Below are 22948 nucleotides of genomic sequence, written 5' to 3'. Positions count from 1 at the left end.
TTTTACTGAATGTTGATGGCTAAATTTGGATTTACTTAAGAAATCAACTTCGTCCTGAGAATAGAGCGGAAGAAGAGATAATTTCACAGACAGATAACTGTCATTGTCGTATATTATATTGAACAAACTATACTTTAAAAAAATATTGGCAGTTAATTTCTGAAATATAAAAAAATAAATGCAACCTTGATACGAGTGCATTTAGGTAAGTAGCATGTAAATAAACAAAAAAATGTAAAATGTATGCAATAATTTATACAGTTCTTTACTTCTGTCAAGGAACATATCTATAATTATATCTATAGTATACATTATTTTTCAGATAGTAGTGTATTTACATGGTTAATGTACGTACGAATAATTATTCGTTCAGTAAAATGTGCAATTAACAATAAATTGTACAGGGTAATCATTCTTTTTCATGTAATTATCAAGGACAAATTAGGTATGAAATAAAACTACTGACCAAAAAAGTGTAGATTTGGCGCCATGCTTAAAATTAGTTCTCGAAATAACTAAAAAAGTTAAAATGCAGCTATTATCGCTTGTGTTAGTTTTTTTGTTTGTTAAAAAAGTTTTGCTACTAAAAATTCATCCTGACGTTGGATTATCTTTTGTAAGTATGTTTATAAAATTTATTATTTGTGGTTATAATTTGTTATTTTTATAAGTTATTTTTTGAAAAAAAATACAATGTGGAATCCACACGGAAACTAGCGGGTTTTTACTCGTAAATCAAATGCCTAAACAACAACAAAAATGCTTATCGTTTTTGGAGGTTTATATATCTCATCCTGTCCGTCGTCAGAAGACGAAATCAAAAATAATAAAGAAAAAACTATTTAAATATCTAAATATAACTACCACAGAAGAAGTACCGTATGGAGGACGCTTTAGTTTTTTAGCAGGTGCGTCTATTAAAACCATTGACGTTTTGATAACATTACATTACATAAAATCAAACTTCAAATAATCAATCACTACCTGATCACAATTCCTAATCAGATAAAATCAAAAAGCATTAAATTTCTGTACATAAAATATTTTTGCATTTAGTTCTGCTAAGATTTATGTTACGTAGTGTTGGTGGAGAAAAGGTCAAATAAGCGATAGCTACAAGTTACTATCACTATCTACAGATGCTTAAGCAATAATTTCATTTTTCGTTGAGAGATTATCGGTTCTTTCATTATAACTTCTGCATTGTTAAAATCTATTCTGTACTAATGCTTTTGAATCTAAGAAGCAATAATTTTTTTTTCAGTTTGAGTTTAATCATCTGCTGATGATGCTAACATGGTTAGCGAAACGCGCGTCCAGTGTAACAGTAAAAGTATTTTTGGTGTATTGTGGTGATTTAGTGTTTTATTTTGCTGTGTAACACCAAAGGTTCCATCCCCCGAATATAATTTTTATGTTCTTTAATTCGAACATTTAGGCCCGATTACACAAACCTACAATATGTCCCCAGATTGTACAAAGATGCATTCTTCATAAAAAATTTGCTTGTTTAAAAATCCGATTTATACTTTTCCAAATTTCCATACTGTTTTAGAAAAAAATAAAAAAAAAACATAAAAATATGATTGAATTTCTTCCTAAAAGAGGCCTAAAAAAAGTCCTAAAGGTAAAAAGTTGTTTCTATGGTAATATAATTTTGATTCATTATTCATTTTTAATTACCTCATATATTTTGCAATATTTTTAAAGTATCACATTTTTCAATAACAATATCATCACCCTTTCCCTAGTATTGAACTAAATAAATTTGGTGCTCCTTCAACATCAATAATAATCATGCCCTAGACACTAGTAATGGGCATTACTATTCTTTTTAGTGAATCGAATTACACGATTCAATTTCTTATATTGAATCAACTCCTACGAGTCGGTCATTTGAACGAACCACATGCACAATTTACATTTCATAAAAACAACAATCGTAACTGGCACTACCGGTGATAATTTGGTCGGACAATTACTTAAGGGACCAGAAAAAGAAATATACAGTTCTTTCAACACTTTATGGCACTGGCATAAGTGGATTGATTATTTTACCAATAATATTAAATTATCAATCCAATTCATATACCTGTTTATTACTGTTTATTAAAGACTTCTTAATACCAATTTAATATTTTTAGAGCATATTTTAATTCCGATTTAATAATCATATAATAAATAGTATATAATATCGGACGATCGAAAGAAAAAATGGCATCCAGTTGGCTTGGAAATGAACATTGATGATATTCCCCAAATAATTTTACATAAAAAATGACAGCGACCTTCATTTCATAACCATTGCCGACGCTGTTTTTTTATCATATTGAGAGGCCAGCAATATTTATTTGGAGTTGCATAAAAACGCGATTTCGTTTTTTAGTCCGACATTTAATGCTTTATTATAGTCGGTAAATATTATTTTAACGAAAATATTAACGTGAAAATTAAATGCCTTACAGTACTAAGCACAGTATAAATAAGTTTTTTTTCTTGTAAATAACTTTCTTATTGTTTGCATTTTATGCTATTGTTGCGAGCCGGTGTGGACTCGACCTAACCTCACAATATGGCCCGCCCTCGGATGACCTTAACATCGCATAGACACCGCAATGATTCATTCGTTCGAGAAGAATCGAGACCCACTAGAATGGACTAGTACATACGAGAACATTCGAAAACCTTCTCTGCGCACCTAACGATCTATGGACTATTCTAGATTTCTTTTGCTGTAGATATAAAAGCCGGCGGCAGTGGCCTAGAGAGGGCAGTTATAAATATACAGTTGACGCGCTAAAATTCAAAATAAATTCTTAGTTATAAATCGTTTGTAAATAGTTCTATAAGTCTTTTATCGTTATTGTTTTTGTTAATTAGTGTTAAATAAATAGTGTTTAAATAAATTGTGACTTTCTATCCACACGGAACCGACAAAAAAGACGTAACACTATGTTAGGGCTTTTGTTAAAGTTTAAATATTGGTACCCGACTCTATGCCTATATCATCGCCGCGTAGAAACAAACTGGTCGCATTGTGATCCAATACAATTCTTATTGCGACTCTTTTTTACGGCTCATCGTTCATATTTTATGGATCCGTGCTGCCCACGATTCAATTGAACTAACCGTATTGAAAGCAATAAATCAATTCTCACGACTCTTTGAACGAACGAGCCGTAGAAACGAACGATCGCATTGTGATCCGATTCAATTCTTATTGCGACTCTTTTTTACGGCCCGTCGTTCATATTTTATGGATCCGTGCTGCCCACGATTCAATTGAACTAACCGTATTGAAAGCAATAAATCAATTCTCATGAGTCTTTGAACGAACGAGCCGTAGAAACGAACGATCGCATTGTGATCCGATTCAATTCTTATTGCGACTCTTTTTTACGGCTCATCGTTCATATTTTATGGATCCGTGCTGCCCACGATTCAATTGAACTAACCGTATTGAAAGCAATAAATCAATTCTCACGACTCTTTGAACGAACGAGCCGTAGAAACGAACGATCGCATTGTGATCCGATTCAATTCTTATTGCGACTCTTTTTTACGGCTCATCGTTCATATCTTATGGATCCGTGCTGCCCACGATTCAATTGAACTAACCGTATTAAAAGCAATAAATCAATTCTCACGACTCTTTGAACGAACGAGCCGTAGAAACGAACGATCGCATTGTGATCCGATTCAATTCTCACGGCTCTTTTTGCAAATAGTTCGTTTAAATTTTAAGGATCCCTGGGTAGATAACCAGACAAGTCGTATATGTCGTGAAATTTACTAACTTTTGCGTTCACTCCTGGTTTATTCTCAAGCCGAGTCTCTGAACAATAATACAACACCGTGCTGGCCACGATTTAATTGAACTAACCATATTCTACTCTAAGCAGTGAATCGAATCTCTCGATTCATTTTTAGTACTCATTGAAATAAACGGCTCGTTCAATCTTTGCCCACCTCTACTAGACACTCAGTCTTAGTAGTAATTTTGTAGAACTACAAACTTGGTTTTTCCCGCGTCATCGCTAGACTTGCAATAAATTATTATATTTCAATGAATTATAGTGTGAATTATAGTGCGTTACTATATTGTGTCTAACCGTTTTTGAAATACGATGTTTTAGCATTTCTAGATATACAGGGTGGGCCAATTGAAACTTTCCACTCCAATTTTTCTCGTTTAAAATTTGAAAAACGTTTATAACCTCAGGCGTGGTGGTACCACCCTAAATTCTTAAATGGAAAGGGGGGCCGAGTGATACCTTATGTGAAAGGTCTTTCATTCCCTTTCTAATGATATAGATATTATGTACTTTCGTTCCAGTTTTAGAGATTTATTGATTTAAAGTACATTTTAATTTATCAGCTTAGTGGTGAAAAAATCGGTTTTTATTTTTTTTTCTCTCTGTATGTATTTTTTTGTCAAATTATGTATACTAAAAATTAAGCTTTTAAAAAAAAAAGCTTAATTTTTTTTTATTTTTTAAAATTTCTAAAAATTTTCCCGTCCAAAATTGAGCATTTTTCACTTATTCCGAATTGAAAGATTTTTGGGCGTGGATCGATGCAGATTGATTAGGTAAAATTTTTGGTATACATAGTTTGTCAAAAAAATACATACAGAGAGAAAAAAAAATAAAAACCGATTTTTTCACCACTTAGCTGATAAATTAAAATCTACTTTGAATCAATAAATCTCTAAAACTACTGAATTATACTACATGATATTATATCATTAGAAAGGGAATTGAAAGACCTTTCACATAAGATATCAGTTGGCCCCCCTTTCCATTTAAGAATTTAGGGGTGGAGCCGCCCCCGTCTTGGGGGTTATAGGTGTGAAAGTGATTTTATAATATTTTCTTTTCCCCCTCGAAAATTAAATCGAAGTGTCCGAGCATTTTTCTAAATTTTAATTTTAAATGAGAAAAATTGGGGTGGAAAGTTTCCATTGGCCCACCCTGTATAAGTCAAGGATAATACTGATAATAATAAGGCCATAATAATAGACAATAAATGTATAACTATAACGAACTTACTTTCCAAGTTTTACATACACATTATTTACAGGCGGAACAAGTAAAACGACATGGGTACCCAATAGATATACACGAAGTAATAACTGAAGATGGATACATTCTATCCTTATTCAGGATACCATATGGAATTCGAGGAAACAATTACCAAAACCGCACAGAAAATAGAAGTGCCGTTTTGTTTTTGCACGGTATGGGTGGATTTCCAGCAAACTGGGTAAATGCTAGAAATACAAAATAAAAAAAAATTGTGTGTGTTCACCATGTGCGCATATTTGAAGTGAAATTTTTCTTACTACCGTCTGTCTGCCTGTCCGTCTTTGGTTCCAATTGACCCATAATTAAGAGAAAAATCCTGATGATTTCGTTCAATTAGTGGCATCGGTTCGAAACGTTGAGGGCCTCACCCCAGCCCGTCCCCAATTATGCCGAAATCGACCCACATTTTTCTTCAATATCAAATCTTTAGTCCCACTTTGATTAAGATGTAAACGAAACGTCGTATACAACTTTGCAGGGTGGGACCCTGTGCACCGTCGCTCTCATAGCCTACCCACCAAATTTGGTCACAATCGGACGACATCAACTTTTGACGTTTCTTACTTCAAAACTAACTGTCACAGTGACATGTCTCGTACACAGTAAAGTTGGCCTTGGTCCACTTGATCGACATACAAAATTTCATTTAAATCGGACGATTTTTTGATTTGATTCATTGATGAAGAGGTTTTGTAGTGCACGAAACGTCGTCAAAATATCATGATAAGATGGGCTCTTCGAGACCCATCTACATTCCGAGTTTCAGTCCCCAGCTCACATAGGGCCAGAGTTACGACGCTCCAAAGACCCATTAAATCGGACAATTTTTTCGCCATTGATGATGGAGTTTTATAGTGCACGAAACATTCGTCCAAATTTGTCGAGATTTCCATACTTGGATTTAGTGCAATTATTTAATTCAGCGTTAGACAATGGTCTAGCTACGTCGAAACACCGGTTGCCGATAGATCATCGACGTTAAGCGACGTTAAACGATGCGAATGGATGGACGGATGACCGTCTGGAAACTCTGTCGTTATTTTATTTCATGGCAAGAGTGTAAAATCTGTTGATACACACTGCTCATTCAGATCGGTTCAAGGCTGGATAAGGTCGGGTATCTCGTGAGTAACAGACGATTTAGATACTCAACAAATCGGTAGGCCATTGATAATGATATAACTGAGGGGCGCAGCTAGGATTTCGCGTAAATATAGCCGGCGCCGTCCAGATTTGATTCATTGATGAAGAGGTTTTGTAGTACACGAAACGTCGTCAAAATATCATGATAAGATGGGCTCTTCGAGACCCATCTACATTCCGAGTTTCGGTCCCCTAGCTCACATAGGGCCCGAGTTACGACGCTTCAAAGACCCATTAAATCGGACAATTTCTTAGCAAGCAAAAAGGAAACTTAAAATACTTTAATTCGGCATTAAATGATGCTTGGTGACTGCAAGATGATGTTTTCTCAATGACATAAAGTTTTAACTGTTTCTTTCTGACAGACAAAGGTTTTTCTCGTTTTTCTCTTTCTTAATCGTAACTTTGATAGATTTGTGAATTGAGATTATTAAGAAATAAATCCATCTGTCTATCTGTCCCACTCCCGATTATTAAACTATCGTCAAAATATCGACATCAAAATTACAATGCTTTATGCCAATGTAGCCTACTCTTATACCGGGTGAGTCTCAAAAATGGCTCCCCACACAATTTTTTAATTTTTTCAGATAAAAAAAACAGATTTGGTCTAACATACCAAATCTGTTTTTGTATGTACCAAATCTGTTACTGTATATGACATAAATTAGAATTGATTGAGGTATTCAATTGTTTTTAGTGACTTCCTGTTTCACCGGAAACGACTACAACTTTTGATTTTTAAATTGCACCCTCGGTATTTTTTTACTGTATTCAATAGAAAATGACACAATTTGTCAACTTTTGACGTCTTCGCTTAGAAAAAAAATTGTATTTTAAATTTCAATCTAGATTAAAAATTTAATAATAAATAAATAATTTCAATCTCTACTAAAAACACTAATTTTTCATCAAGGAGCCTTGGAATAATAGATTTGATCATCTAATGTTTTTAGTGTCTTGTCCAGATCGGTTAAAAGATCGGTCAATCAATCCTAATTAATTTATGTCATAAATATACTAACATACCAAATATCGTTTTTTTTATTTCAAGAAATAAAAAAGGTCTGGGGGTGAGTCAATTTGAGAGGCACCCGGTATGTATGCAAAAACGAAATATTGCAATCCTTGTTCGGTTGTTTTTTAAATGTAATGATTGATTTATTTTCTAGATTAGTTTGGGTCCTAAAGATTCACTGACTTATTATTTAGCAGATAGAGGTTACGACGCTTGGATTATGTCAACACGCGGTGTCGACTCACCTCTTCAACGAAAACATTTATTATATGACTGGAATGACGATATGGAATATTGGGATTTCAGGTAGGGTTTCTATACGTCCGGATTTAACCGGATATGTACGGGTTTTAAAGTGTTCGGCATGGTCAGGCACGAATTTCAAAAAAAATCGGTAAACAACTTAACTTTTAAAAAGACTGTAAAATAGTTAGCGGTAGGTCTAGGTTAAAAATAGAGGGAAATAATGGAATAACTTTTCGCTAGTAAGTGACTATACTGGGTGCGTCTCAAAAGTGGCTCATCACCCCTATAACTTTTTTTAATTTTTCAGATAAAAAACGAGATTTGGTAGGTTATTATATGACATAAATTAGGATTGATTGACGTATTCAATTGTTTTTGGTCACTTCCTGTTTCACCGGAAATTACTACAACTTTTGATTTTTAAATGACACCCTCGGTATTTTTTTACTTTATTGAAAAGGACACTCTGAATAGAATGACATATGTCATATGACAACTTTTGACATGCTCGCTTAAAAAAAGTTGTATTTTAAATTTGATTCTAGACTGGCTGTGTTAAAAACACTAATTTTTAATCAAGGAGCCTTGGAAAAATAGATTTCATCGTCTATTGTTTTTTGCACCTGGCCAGTTAAAAGATGCCCAAATCGTATATTATTATATATATATATATATATATATATATATATATATATATATATATATATATATATATATATATATATATATATATATATATATATATATATATATATTTTATCTCAATAAAAAATATATATAACAAATAAATAAAACACAACATAGATAAAACAAAATATTTTATTAATAACAAAACTTACTGAATTTTATACCTTAAAAGTTTATTAATTAACTTTAATCTTAATTTTTTTAAACCAGTACCTTTTGACATTATCTCTCTGCAGTACTAAAATTATTATTATTTAACTATCGTGCGATGTCGTTATTTTACAATTACTCCAGTTTTTAGAAACATATACGAGATGGTATATAAACTATAATGTTGAGTATTGGTGGCTCTCTGGGCACTGAATATTAACTATAAATTGTGCTCTGGGTCTACAGTTAATTTTCCCTCGATTTTTCCTCCACTTAACTTCAAAAAACACAAAACACACGTCAAAACACAACCAAAATGCAAAAGTAATTTGCAAATATTTGACATAATTTGACACAAATTATAACCTATAATTTGGCAAGAGTTTGACAAGCTTCAAAAATCTTAGGTCAAGTATGAACTCATCTGCGTCAGTGCATTGTTCATCGTTTTGTCACTCCAAATATTGAAATATGATGTCCTGTTTGAAACAAACCAATAAAAAAAAACAAGAGGCGACGTCATGATGGATTTATATATAAAGCCATCCATTGTTAACTTAAAAAATATTAGAAACTTTTTAGTGAAATAAAAGGATTCGTATGGACGCCATCTACCTTTTTTTCTGTCATCTGTTGAAATCTTACCAGAGTAATAAAACAGAGTATACTAAACAATTTTTCAAATCCTTTCCTTCTTTAAAGTAATTTTCTTTATGTTCTGAGTAATACAAAATCAGTAAAAAACAGCATTATATTTTGAAACTGAACATACATTTTTTTGTGTTGCAATTACTTTTAATAAAAAAAACTTAAAATAATAGTTACATATCTTCTTTTTACTTCTTAGAATAATAATATATCTTCTTTTTCAGTTTACATGATATTGGGGTATATGATTTACCAGCCAATATCGACTACATAAGAAAATATACAAAACAGGAGAGAATATTTTTTGTTGGACATTCGGCGGCATGTCCAGAATTTTTCATTATGATGTCAGAGAAGCCGGAATACAATAATAAAATAAAAATTGGAACGATCTACGGAGCAAGTCCGATCCTGAAGAAACTTGATTATCCAATGGTGATACTTGGTAGCCAATTAGTAGATGTTGTTAGGGTAAGAAAGCTCTATTTTCTATAACTACAGGGTGATTCACGGCCATGGCACATTAGACGTTTATGGAGGACCGGTGAGAGGATTTTTTTTGAAAATTTTGATTTTGCATAAAAGCACCTGCTCTATCTGTCTAAATTATTTTCAGCATTACAGTGTTGCCACTTCATAATAAAAGTGGTAGTATCTTTGTTATTTTAAATGAAACACCCGGTATATTATTATGTTTTTCGAAACTATATTCCATATCTAATTTTTTTTTATTATACTAACCTATACAAATCTCTGATAGTTTTTGAGATAAAAAATAAAACGTGTAAAATTGACAAAAACATGATCTTGAATAAGCATTGGTTAAATCATAGGGTTAAATCATAAATTTGGCATATTGAAGCTAAAATTTGGTTTATAGGTTAGGAAAAGTCGACATATTCGAATCAACTGATTTGATATTATCTTAAAATCTATACTGGGCGTTCCATTTAAAATAAGTAAGATGCTACCACTTTTTCAATAATGCGACAACAGTAGTGTAATGCTGAAAATATTTTAGAAAGATGGAGCAGGTGCCTTTATGTGAAAAACCAAATTTTCCAAAAAAATCAATCACGGGTTCTCCATAAACGCCTAACGTGCTGTTGATGGTAGAACCAATAAGATTGAAAATAACTGCATATCTGATAAGAAACTAGGGAAAAGGACGATAGTATCCTACAAAAGTGGAATTATAGAACTAGCGTCCATTTCCATATACCATTATCTTGAATTTTTGAAGGTTTACTTAAAATATTCACCAGCTGTATTTTTATAAGGACAATGAAAAAAATCTTTCACTGGTGTTATTACGACGTATACGGAATTAAATAAAAAAATATATCCAAGGAAGTTGATTTGATCAGATCGAGATGATTGAAGATCATGCCCTTGACAAGCGTCTTTGTTGGTTTACTCACTCGTGTAATATTAAATTTTTGAGATTCTTACCCTTTTTTATTCTATTCTTCTCTTTTTAGTCTCTTCTATTTTTCTTCTGAAATTTAAGAAAAACAAAACTTTTATAGCCTTCTGGTGTGTTTTTCTTCATCAAAATTACAACTGGCGTTATTTGGGACAAGGTGTTCTTAATAGCGCCAATAGAAATGTTCACAAAAAAATTAAAACGTGCCTACTTCTCATAAAATCATTCATTATAACATTAAAACTCAGTATGCAAAGTTTCATAACATTCCGTAAAAGGCTTGTGCCTCAAAAATCCGTGCGAAATTAGCGTAATCGTTTGAATCCGCTAAACGCGACCTGACGTCACTGCTTCGATCTGTATTTCCGCGCGAGTAAACGGTGCTGTCTGCACGCTGTGGAATTTCTAACAGAACAAGCTAGAATACGAGATATAGCGTTGTGCTCGGATGTAGTTTGTATATTAAATTTGGTTTATTGTAATTAAGGAGAAAGAGCCAAATCTTAAATTTTAATTGTATTGACCTGAAAATTCGCACACGTATACAGGATGTCCAGTTTAAAATGAGGTACCTACATGGGGAATAATGAGGATCTTGAAGACCGTTAAAGTTACAAGATCGGTTAAATAGAAGAAAAGTTGCGTTTTTGTGTGTCCAAAAATAATCTAGGTCTATTTTATTTAATATTCATATACCGTTACGTAAATACAGGAAGAAAAAGAAAAATGTGCATTTTCTAAACACCACCATATTTTCTTTATTATTGCAGCTAAGGTCATCAAAATTTTAACATAGGGATAAGGCAATATGGAAATTTTAAAAATCATGTTCAAAAAAGTCTACGCTTACTACGTTGCGCATGGCCAAAGTGCACTTTTGCTTTTCCTATGGGCGCCATATTGAAATACATGGTTGAAAACATTTTTAATAAGGATTTTTAAAATGCCAAATTTAAATATGGCATAAGATATAAATAATATAAGAAAAATAAAAGCTGACCTCGGCCGTGCGCAACATAGAAGGCCTAGGTTTTTCTTGATATAATTTTTAAAATTGCCATGTTGCCTTGCCCATACATTGAAATTATGATTATCTTAGCTCCAATAATAAAGAAAATAGGGTGGTTTTTCAGAAATGTTCATTTTTCCTTTTTCACCCTGTATCTACGTAACGGTATGGATTTAAAATAAAATAGACATAGATTATTTTTGGGCACACAAATACGCAACTTTGCTTCCATTTAACCGACTTTGTATCTTCAACGGTTTACAAGTGATCCCCATGTATCTCATTTTAAATTGGACACCCTATAGGACCCATATTAAGCGAAAAATTTACAAGTAAAAAAATTGATAAAAAAACTTTTTAAAAACAAGCTTAAAATTAAATGCACTTAAAAGTAGAAAATAAGAATTAAAAGCAAGGGGCGCAAAGTAACAATTTAAGTATTAATACACCCAGGGACAAAACACCACTTATTTGAACTCATTTTACTTCTTCAAAACACCAAAACAATGAAAATAAACAATACACCTTCGCGAACGTCTGTAAAAACAATGCGGCAAGTACACGATCGTACGGACGCCATTGATCAATCAAAGCAGTGACGTCAAAAACAGGTAGCCTTGAGCCGGGTACGTTTTCTAGCCTTGCTACATTTCTCAATTTTGTTTTGCGATTATGTGAGAAAATTTGAGTTTTTAAAAAAAATTTTGAGTGCCATGTTTTTTTACTCATATGTAGCTATCGAAATTCATTGAAATTAGAAATGAGTGAACATGTCTATTGCACCATAAGATATATTTTTCACCAATTTAAATTCTTAGAGAAAACAAACTACAATTAACTAACCTTGTTTTCTAATATACCTAGAAAAAATAAAAGCCAAAATTGAAACTATTTTGAAAAATACTTAAGAGACTACGGTGGGTCAAACTTTAATATGGCGTTCATTAGGTCACTGACCTTATATGTTACAGTAAAAGTAGGAAATCTAGTAAATTTTATCAATCACTAGGAAATACTAACAATTATTACTTTTTTTCACATTGGACCAGCGAATGCCGTAATTTAAAGAAATTTATCGACTTTTCTAATGGGGAAAATGAAAAAAACACTAGAACACCTCATCACTGAGTGCGTCGAGACAGATATGGAGAACTAACCTCTATAAAACCGTCTCAGATACTCGCTTTTGTCAAATCCCTGAGACTTTACTGCCACAATAAATCTGTGAGGTCCCTGTAAGTAACCCCCTTACATACATTCTACGGAAAGCTGCTAGAATTTACTAGTAAGCTACTGTAAAAATGTAGTCCTGCATTCACTAGTAATATTTTGAAAATTAGTTCATGAACTGGCGTATTGTTAGCAAATTTGTGAATGTGACATTACTAGATTGTTTTGTGTAAATTTTACTAATTGTAAACATTCACTGCCTTCTGGCTTTTGCTACAGTAACAGATACTCTCTCTCCAGTCCTTTACCCTCAGTGAGAGTATGGTGACATTATGTATTGATTCCCCTCACTTCCTCGGACCAAGTTGTCCGACACTGCGCCATATGTGAGGCTTCGGGGAGGTTGTGGCCCACTAGAAGTTTTGACTTGGACTACCTAGGACTTGGACTACTATTGACTTGGACTACCTACTAGGGGTTTTGACTTACCTCTTAGGTGACCTTCCACGTGATCGTCTTCCCTCTACCTTCCCCTCCACCATCAGTCTCTCAATTGAGGTGCCACTCCTGGCAATATGGCCAAAATATCGGAGGATTGACTGATTCAATTTGGTAACCAGCCGTGTCTCAATTTTTAGTTCTTCAATAACAGAAATGGTTGTTCGAAAATATGTAAATGTGTATTCGCAGCAGCTGTCGATATACCCACATCTCCAAGGCGTTTATTCTTCTCTTATCGCTTTCTTTTAGTGTCCATGTTTCAGAGCCATACATAGCTATGGTGAAAATGAGGGAGTTCGCAATGCGCAGTTTAGTTTTCCGTGTGATTCCTAAAGTACTCCATATCTTAGTCAGCTTTGTTGTTGCATTCATCGCCATTGCCACTCTGTGGCTGATTTCAGCCTCGCATCATCCGCGTATCTCAGGTTATTTATCCTCCTGCCCCCACGGATATCCCACCGTTCCAGATACAGTAAATATTATTTTAAAGAAAAAGATTTCAGTTAACGTCTCCTTTTTGCTGCCAGGGCTAATCTGGACGGGGCCTACTTTGTTTACGCGGAATCCGAACCGCAGTCTTCGGCCATATCATGGTCAATGGCCTACCGACTTGGCAAGTGTCTAAATCGACTCTTACTCACGAGATATCCGATCTTATCCGGCCTCGAACCGGCGTGAATGAGCAGTGTGTGTCAATAAATTTTACACTTTTGCCTTGGTCAACAGCACGATACAGAATTTCGAACCGGTCACCCGTCCATCCACTAGCATCGCCTTACGTCGCTTAACTTCAGTGTTCTAATGGGAACCGGTGTTTCGACGTAGCTGGGCCGTTGCCCAATATTATTTTAACTGAAAATATTAATCCAGTTCCCTCTATACATTCTCTGTACCTAATCCAACATAAGGCATTTTTTAATTTTTTTGGATTGAATGAAAATTACCGGACAATCCTGATTTTACTACTGAACACAAAATTCATAAGAAAATAAATCGCAGCAGTCGTTTATTCTTTATTATCATGTTTATTTACAACAAAAAACGTTATCTTGAAGTTGTATACCAATGTTTATCCTTGCAAGAAATTTAGTCAAAAATAAAGAGTGATTCCATATAAGCTTGGTTGTGTGTAAGTTTGATAATTGAAAATCAATATTTAAGGTAAAAAAATACCAGGTGTGAAATATGATCCTGTCATGGTACTGACGTTTCTAACAATTCCGATCCATGGTAGTTTAGGGTTCAGCATCTGAGCATCTTCCTGTATACTCAAAAATAATTTTAAATTATGTTAACATTCTCTAAATCGATAGAATTTAATATAATTTTTCATAATTCTCGATACAAATTCTTTGAGTAATCTTTAATCTACATCGGATATTTAAGGTACTTATTTTTTGCAGGAGATGTATAGTTTACTGACTAGTGCATCATTTAGTAGACTCTCAAGTAGACAAATCCTTCAGTATCTAGATAATTTGAAAACAGGTAACGTATATACAGGATAACCCAAGGAGCCGAAATTCACGCCTCGTATCAGGTTTCCTATTTTGAATGGGTCACCCAGTATAAAAAAATTAAAGTAGACAGATAAAATTAATTTATTTTTATAACTGTCTGTAACAAATAGATTAGATTTTCACTTTTTCAGTATCAAAAACATATCACACCGTCGCGTCGCGTCGCGTCGGCGTTATGGTTTGGGATACCATTGCAAACTTTGCCATTGCTATGGTAGCAGATTACCACTGGTTTTGATTAGAGATGGGTAGATCCGGTATTTTAAAGAGTCGGATCCGGAGTTACATCAAGCTTCGTGGACCTGCGTCCAGGTTCCAGTTCCGCCGGATCTATATCATTCTAACCAATAATTTTAATTTATCTAAATTTTGTTTTGCTTGAAGCAATCCGCGTTCAAAATTTTTGTTTTTTTATGTTTGCGTTTTGCCAAATCCTTATCACCTATTTAGCTGTTCTCTTTATTTAGTAGAGGTACCCTAAGGTTCAAATTTATTATTATGAAGCGAAGCATTACGAACTTTACATACTAATAAAAGATAGTCGAGACTGTCGCATAGGGATTGCTTCTTTTTTGATTTTAAAGAACATAACATAAATGAACATAACATCCGTAAAAATTAAAAATAATCATACAGAGAGTTTGGGGCTTTTTGGTTTTACCTTATACAGTACTTGTTATAATTGTTAATTTTGAAGTTTAACTTGATATAATATGATTTTAACAGAACGTCAACGGTTTTTGTAGACGTATCTGTTTTAAAAAACTAAAGTGTTCTCGAATAGTTAAATTTAAATATTTTAAATAGTCTTTTTCTTTATTCTTTGTATTTTTTTGCTTCCGACGACGGAAAGAAATAAACTTTCCGAAACGTTAAGCATTTTATTGTTCGTTAGGCAAATTTGTATATCTATCTATCTACTTTTGCTATTGCTATATTTACTAATGACATCGAAATAAATTTATTTAGAGGTTATTGATATTTACTATAAACTAACAACTAACTAAATATTTTTGAATATTATTTTTATTTTTTTGTTCTTTGACATTGTAAACATTTATAAATGATTATTTTAAACAATAAGACTGACAATTTTATTTGTATAATGTTTTGTATTATCTTTTGTTTGTTTGTTTGTGTACCTTGTTTGTTAACTTTGTTTGTTTAGTTTACCTTTGTCTACAAATTGAAAATTTTTTTGACAATAAAGGCATTTATTTATTTATTTATAAATCTAACTTCCGACAAGTAGCTTCCGTTTGGATTAACGCCAGAAGTGTTTACAAAAAATAACTATTTTATTTTGTAGATTTTCTTGCAGTGGCGAAATACCCATATAGGATTTTTTGGAGAGATTGATTTTTTGGAATGATCTGCATTTAGCAGATAATATTTTTAAGAAATAAAATGGCATTTCATACAAAAAATAAAGTTGAACGTAGTCCTCGTCTGCTGATTGATTTGACGAACCCTGTACGATCATAATATATTCTATAATTTCTTGAAATTGCCAATAAAGCAACACCACAACACAAATTTGAAATAATACTAAATAATTTTGAATACATACATATTTCTATGGACGTAAACGTAAAAAACAGTAAATAAATACAGCTCAGCAGCAGTTACGATTCCTTCTTTATTCCAATACTCTCCAATACTGATTTATTTCGCTGCATCGTTATGTTTGCGTTATCTGCCGACGACATGACCGGTTGGCTGTCAGCAATGCAGTTTCGCGGATAGGCGATAGCGGTCCATATTAAGGAGGATCTGCATCCATCAGTACCGGCACCGGAGAAAGGTCCGTGGATGGATATCCATCCGGACCTGCCCATCTCTAGTTTTCATTAGAGGCAACATAACAACCCAGCACTACATCCATAAAGTGGTGCATCCACATGCAATTCCATACCTTTACACCTTTCAAAACCCCATCTTCCAGCAAGACAATATCAGACTACATGCTGCACTAACATAACATTAATATTATTTCATTAGTATTAATGATTCAGCACCGCCATTAACCTACACCAAAAATCTTATGAACATATATCTACAGGGTCGCTAATACGTATGGAAACGATCGATTATCGAATAAAATATACGAGGTACCGCAAAAAGTTAAATATGAAAGTTGGTTAGGTTAGGTTAAATAAATTATACAGGGTCGGTCATAAAGTCGTAGCACATCAAAGTTTCATTTTTTTTAAATGGAACCCCCTATATATTATTGAATATTTCAATTCTTCCTTCAATTCTAAGCAAAAAGAAAGATACACACAATGTACCTTAAACCATCCGTTTCCGAGTTATTGACTTTTGAAAATATCACTTAAACAATTCGATTTAATTAATTACGATGTGTTCGGTTTCATTTAACGATGTCATTCTGCCGAAACTGTGATACTTAATAATATTTGACATTAGTTTTAAAGTTAGCATTTATAGATGTATAAAATGTGATTTTATGAAGTCTGAAAATTACAAAAATTTCGTTTAACATTTCAAAACTAAAACTCGATATCTCGGAAACGGTTGGATTTTAGTACATTATGTTACTACAATGTTTGCTTAAAATTGAAGAAAGAATTGAAACACCCAATAATATACAGGAAGTTCCATTTAAAAAAAAATGAATCTTTGAGGTACCAGGACTTTATGATCGTTTACGTACTGTATAAATCCAAGGAGACAATAGAGAAAGAGGGAAATATCCTCAATTTATTAGCACCTATTTATTAGCACCTAAGCTTAAGAACTGGCAGGGCCTGGACTGGTTACAGTGAAGGGAGAAAACATCCCAAAAGGGGCGAATCACGGTCTTTCTGCCGAGAAGCAAGGGGAAAGACACCGCCTACTTGCTGAGCCTTATCCAACTCCAGTGCAAAGACATCGAGGTGACGATTCATCAATTCGAGGGAGGAGGGTCATGGTCAGGAATAGGACAATAGGAATTGACCTCAAATACAAGGAGGCAATAGAGAAAGAGGGATATATCCTCCATTATAGATTCGGGACAACACCGGTATCAGGTCTAAGGAGAAACCAAGTTTAAGAGGTGAAGAAAATGGAGACAGATCTTCCAGCCTCCACCTCACGGGTTCCTCAGCCGGAGGCAAGCTCCTCAACTGTGAAGAGCGGCACGGAGGGCCAAACTCCAACCGTGGCAGGGTGTGTACCCTCGGAGGAAGAACTGTTGTCAGAGGATGATGGGAAATACCCTGTCCCCTCTACAACAGGGGTATGATGGGTTATAGATTGTGTGATGACTCAAGGAAGGGGGACACACACAATAGATCTTTAAAGTCGCAGTGATTAACCCCCCCCCCTCTTACTCATTCTACATTCTACATACTTAAACCTATATACTTAAACCTGTATACTTAAATTTCTTACAATATATTAGGGATTTAAAAACCCTATAACTTTTGTATTTAACTTTTTGCGGGACCTCGTATACTTTGTTACTTTGCCCAATAATCGACCCTCTCCATACATATCAGTGACCCTGTTAGATATTTTTTTTGTCCCTCATTTAGAATATAATAACTTCTAGGGGAGTTTAGGCAGTATAATTATGGTTCAAAAATAAATAAGAAATTATATGGAACTAAAGTACCACCAAAGTATAATTTAACCAGATGTGAAACTGCAGTAGCTTTTTTCTCAAGCACAAGCGACAGTTTTTGTATTTTAGAGGTGAGATATATAGCAACAGTCTTCTACTAAATAACAGTACCTTTATTATTAATTATATGTTTTCTTTTATATTTTCTGTTAAAGTGTTTATTTACTAAAGTGAGTAGAGTAAAGATAACATCTAATTTATAATTACAATAATGTTATCAATTTAATATTATGTTATATGATTAGTACAGGGTGGCGATGGCGCCTCTAATACGCCGCAAAAGCTCCAAGAAGAACGGTAGTTTATATCGAAATGGAATTTTGGCAGCATACGTAGATTAACTGAAAGCATTTTACAAATATACTAGCGTATTCCAGCGACTTCGTTCGCGTCGAATTAATCATTTGTAATAGTGATGATTAAAGCAAAGCAAGAATTTCCATTAACATACAAACTGGATAAAATGTTCTCACATTTATGTCAGCATGAGAAAAAACAATATGGCAATATTATTATATAACATGGTAGTATTTGAGGGGTAGATTCATCTCTTTGGAATTTGACTTTCGAAAAATTCGTTTGCCAAAAATAAGCTTTTTACGTCAAACAGTTTAAGCAGAATCGTGGTTAAGAAATTACCCAACTTTTGGAACACCCTGTATGATTTTTTAAAAAATTTTAAAATATGTAAAAAAAACAAATAAATTATGCTTGTCCAAGCGTTTTCCCGAAAGACTAACCGTTTTTTAAATAACAAATAATATTGTAATATTTGAGGGGCGCTTTCACCCTCTTGGAATTTGATATTTGAGAAACCCCTCCTTATCGAACCTCTCCACCCCACAGTCAATCCGTTTGCCAAAAATCAGCTTTAAACGTCAAGCAGTTTAAGCAGAATCGTGATTACTCAATGGTCATATTTTATGAAACACCCTGTATAAATTAATAAAAAAATTTAAAATATGTAAAACAACAAAATAAAATATACGTGTTTAAGAGTTTTTCTTAAATAAAAAATATTTTAATATTTGAGGGATAGTTTCACCCCCTTAGAATTCGAGTTTCGAAAAATTCCTTCTTATCGAAACTCTACACCCTAAAGTCAAACTGTTTTCCAAAAATCAGCTTATTACGCCAAGCGCTTTAAGCAGGATCGTGATTAATTAATGACCAGCTTTTTCGAAACACCCTGTATACATTTTTAAAAAATCTTAAAATATGTAAAAAAACAAAATAAAATATACGCGTTTAAGCGTTTTTTCGGTAACTTTACCGTTTTTTAAATAAAAAATATTGTAATATTTGAGGGGTGGTTTCACCCTCTTTGAACTGGAATTTCGAAAAATTCCATTTTATCGAACCTCTACACTCTAGAATCAACCTGTATGTCAAAATTGAGCTTCTTACGTTGAGTGGTTGTGATTAATCAGTATGTCAGTCACTTAAGGATTTTATATATTAGTATAGATATAGAATTATACAGGGTGTCCTCAAAAAACTTACACTTCAAAGATTTTCGGATTCTAAAAAAAAGGTGAGTTTTATTAAAGAAGCATATAGCCTAAAATCTAAGGATTTTGACATATTTCAGATTTTGTGAAAATGAAGAATAAATTTTAAATTTCGATAACAGCTACTTAAATTTTAGTTGACCTTATATAAGCCTGATATTTAATTACAATTACAGTAACAATTGTATTAAAATGGTGGTATTAAAAAACAGGGTGAGACATAATTAATATAGAACATTAGTCACTTTTAAAAGCAAGTTACTCCTTTATTTTAAATGGAACACCCAGTATATTTTTCCGGTGTTCAATGGGGAATTTATATATTTTCAAAATATTATTAAGGTTGCCTACCCCTCAGACAAAGATTTTCCTAGATATTTTAATTTTTATGATTTTGCGTCAGTAGATCTTTATTATTGTGTAAGTATAGTGTGATATACCTTTTGTTAATTTAATAAAAATAAAGATTGTAGAGTAAAATACTCAACGGTAATAAAGAGATACACACGTATAAAACATATTATTTTAATTATTACAGAATCAAAACTAGATATAAACCTATAATTGTGTGACAAAAATTAGCTAGATGAATTCAAATGCTCAAAATGCTTCCTTTCCTGTTAACTGCATAAAATGATTGTCTTTTCAAAAGGATCCTTTCGTTTTAAAAGGCATATGTGAAGTTCTACCTCGAAAAGCAGCTACAATAATTTCTCTCATGTTGTCGACCATAGTGGTCAAGTTTTGTAAACTGTCTTTAACATATCCCCGTAAAGGAACCTAGACTAGATAAAATTAGGAGCATTTAAGTATTCTATTAATTGGTGAATGCACACTGCATTCACCTATCTAATAAAATCATATCAGTTCTCTCTGATGTACGATAAGTTTGAATTTTCGGCAAATTTCTGGGAATTTTTTTTGTTTTAACTGACACAAAATGATAACTAGCTGTTAAAGTTGGACTAATTAGACAGCTATGTCGAAGTAACGTCAGACAATATTCAATATAACAGCCCCCTAGATTTTATCAAATATTAAAGATCTAATGAGATCAAATCATGTAAATGAAAATATCTACGAAAATCTTTGTTTGAGGGGTAGACAACCTTAATAGTATTTTGAAGAGACATGAATTTTCCATGGAATATCGGAATAATATACTAGGTGTTCCATTTAAAATAAAAGAGTAACATGCTTTTAAAGGTGACCAATGTTCATCATTAATTTTGTCTCACCCTGTATAACTTTTTGGATCAAGTTTTAATTTGTAAAGTACAATAGTTAATTTAACTAGATATTAGACAATACCAGGTGAATTCCAATTTAGGTAGTTTTTATTGTAATTTAAAAATTGTTCTTTATTACTATAAAATGTTAAACATGTCAAAAACCTTACATTTTAGTCATATGCTTCTCGTATAAAACACATCTTTATTTTTCTCCCAGAATCCAAAAATTAATTAATATATAGGGTGTTCCATTACCAAAAACACAACTTTGACATTACTTAAATTAACTTTGACATAACTTTTTTGGGGACACCCTGTAGAACTCTCTATATTTTTAAAAAGTGCTCTGAATTAACCTACATATGCTAACAAAATTTCATTTCAATACAAACTGTCGTTCTCCTTGGAGTCTCCGCGGCGTATGAGAGGCGCCACCCTGTATATGACTTACCGGGTAGTGCAATGTTATACCAGTATATTAATGAGAGCTTCTGAAAGTGGAGCCCACGACAGTGTTTATCTACCTTGTAGGGAAAGGGACTCACTGACTGATTAATTATTATTTGGGTACAATTTGTACTGTATGAAATAGAGATATTAGAGAATAGAGAATAATATAAATAATAAATAGAGAATTTCTTTACGCCCCTCTTATAAATATTATACAGGGAGGTCCGAACTGTATTCCGGAAACTTCGGCAGCATATTTTGCAGATAAAAATGAGTAAAAAAGTTCGTATGTCCTAAAATGCTTAGTTTTGGAGATACAGGGTGTAGAAATTTCATTTTTATTTCGATTTTTTTCAAATAATTTATGAAGTAACGTCAATATTTGGATGAAAATTAGTGTCTGGGAGTTTTTTGACATGATAAATTTGATTTTGATGTCAATATGACTCCTACTTGTAGAGGGCGTCATCTGCATGTTTTTAAACTGGTTTGAAGAGTAATAACTTTTCTGTTATTTTTTAATAGATAATTGTAACAATTTCTCAATAAGAGTTAATAGTAACATTTAATTAAATTTTTAGGATCTCTACGAATCTATGAACGAAATTCCAAACGTTATTTTACATTACCAAATTCCCTTCAAGAGGTTCACTCATATTGACTTTGTCTTCGGCAGGAATTCCACATATTTAGTTTACGAACCAACTTACAGGCTGTTCAAAGATTTTGACGAAGGAAAAGTACCTTCTAAGAGAGGGAAAAAGTATATATTTAGTAATTAATCCTGTATTAAATAAATTAATAAATAAATAAAAAAAAAAATTTCTGTTTACATTTTTTCCCTTTTTTTAGTTTCTGTTTTCCATTTTTTTAACTTTTCGCATATATGATAATGTAATATTCAAATTCATAATGACCTAAAAATTAAGAATGTTAAGGAAGAAGTTAAGAATTCCTTGCTTACGTATTGTAAAATCCCATCCTAACTTTGGTAACAACATTGGCAAGACAACTAATAAAAACCGAACCAAATCATAGGCACATTTAGACGCTTAAAAAGGCGAGCTCCTCAAGATCTTCTGTAAAAAAGAAAGATAATTGATTACATGGTCATATCAACGAATATGGTACCATAAACGCCATCAACAAAAATTACATAACATATAGTAAAATGTGGACAAGACAGCTCAAATAAAAGGAATTAAAAAAAAATAACTTGAGAACGGTTACTCGTAGCGATTTTTACTAAGAGATCTTTTTAGTAATCTAATAAATGTCCCGACGAAAAATTTTTTAAAAGTTAAAAAATCTATAGGTGGCGGCTCCAACAAGTAAGAACTGGCTTCATAAAAAACCTTATCATCGTTACATGGCTAATATTTTTGTGTGAAGTATCCTTTTTTGTAGCCATTATGAAATAGTCATGTCTGCCAGCGCGATCCCGAGCCTTAAAGCGGGGGCGGCCAATCGAAAGGGTGAAAATTTGACACTAAAAATATTATAAGATACATGAGTTATA

General features: G+C 32.9%; 1 protein-coding gene across 1 annotated transcript; it reads left to right on the top strand.

Moving 5' to 3' along the window:
• The first annotated feature begins 458 nt into the window (after positions 1–458).
• Positions 459–22211, top strand: LOC115889506 (lipase 3-like). Its single transcript, XM_030909524.1, has 7 exons — positions 459–616; positions 5083–5265; positions 7403–7554; positions 9204–9450; positions 14489–14573; positions 18165–18307; positions 22011–22211. Exons 1-7 carry the CDS (start codon positions 530–532, stop codon positions 22209–22211), a joined length of 1098 nt encoding a protein of 365 aa, XP_030765384.1. The 5' UTR covers positions 459–529.
• Positions 22212–22948: the final 737 nt, after the last annotated feature.

The sequence above is a fragment of the Sitophilus oryzae genome, unplaced genomic scaffold (assembly GCF_002938485.1).
Source record: "Sitophilus oryzae breed Bouriz unplaced genomic scaffold, Soryzae_2.0 scaffold_815_pilon_pilon, whole genome shotgun sequence".
In the NCBI taxonomy this organism is placed as follows: domain Eukaryota; kingdom Metazoa; phylum Arthropoda; class Insecta; order Coleoptera; family Curculionidae; genus Sitophilus; species Sitophilus oryzae.
Note: the sequence above shows the minus strand (reverse complement) of the source record. Positions and strands in the feature narration are given on the sequence as shown.

Coding starts and splice junctions, on each gene's coding strand:
- LOC115889506 (XM_030909524.1), top strand. CDS start 530: ATGCAGCTATTATCGCTTGTGTTAGTTTTTTTGTTTGTTAAAAAAGTT. Junction 14,574..18,164: donor TCTAGATAATTTGAAAACAG/GTAACGTATATA, acceptor AATAACTTCTAG/GGGAGTTTAGGCAGTATAAT. Junction 18,308..22,010: donor ACAGTTTTTGTATTTTAGAG/GTGAGATATATA, acceptor TTAAATTTTTAG/GATCTCTACGAATCTATGAA.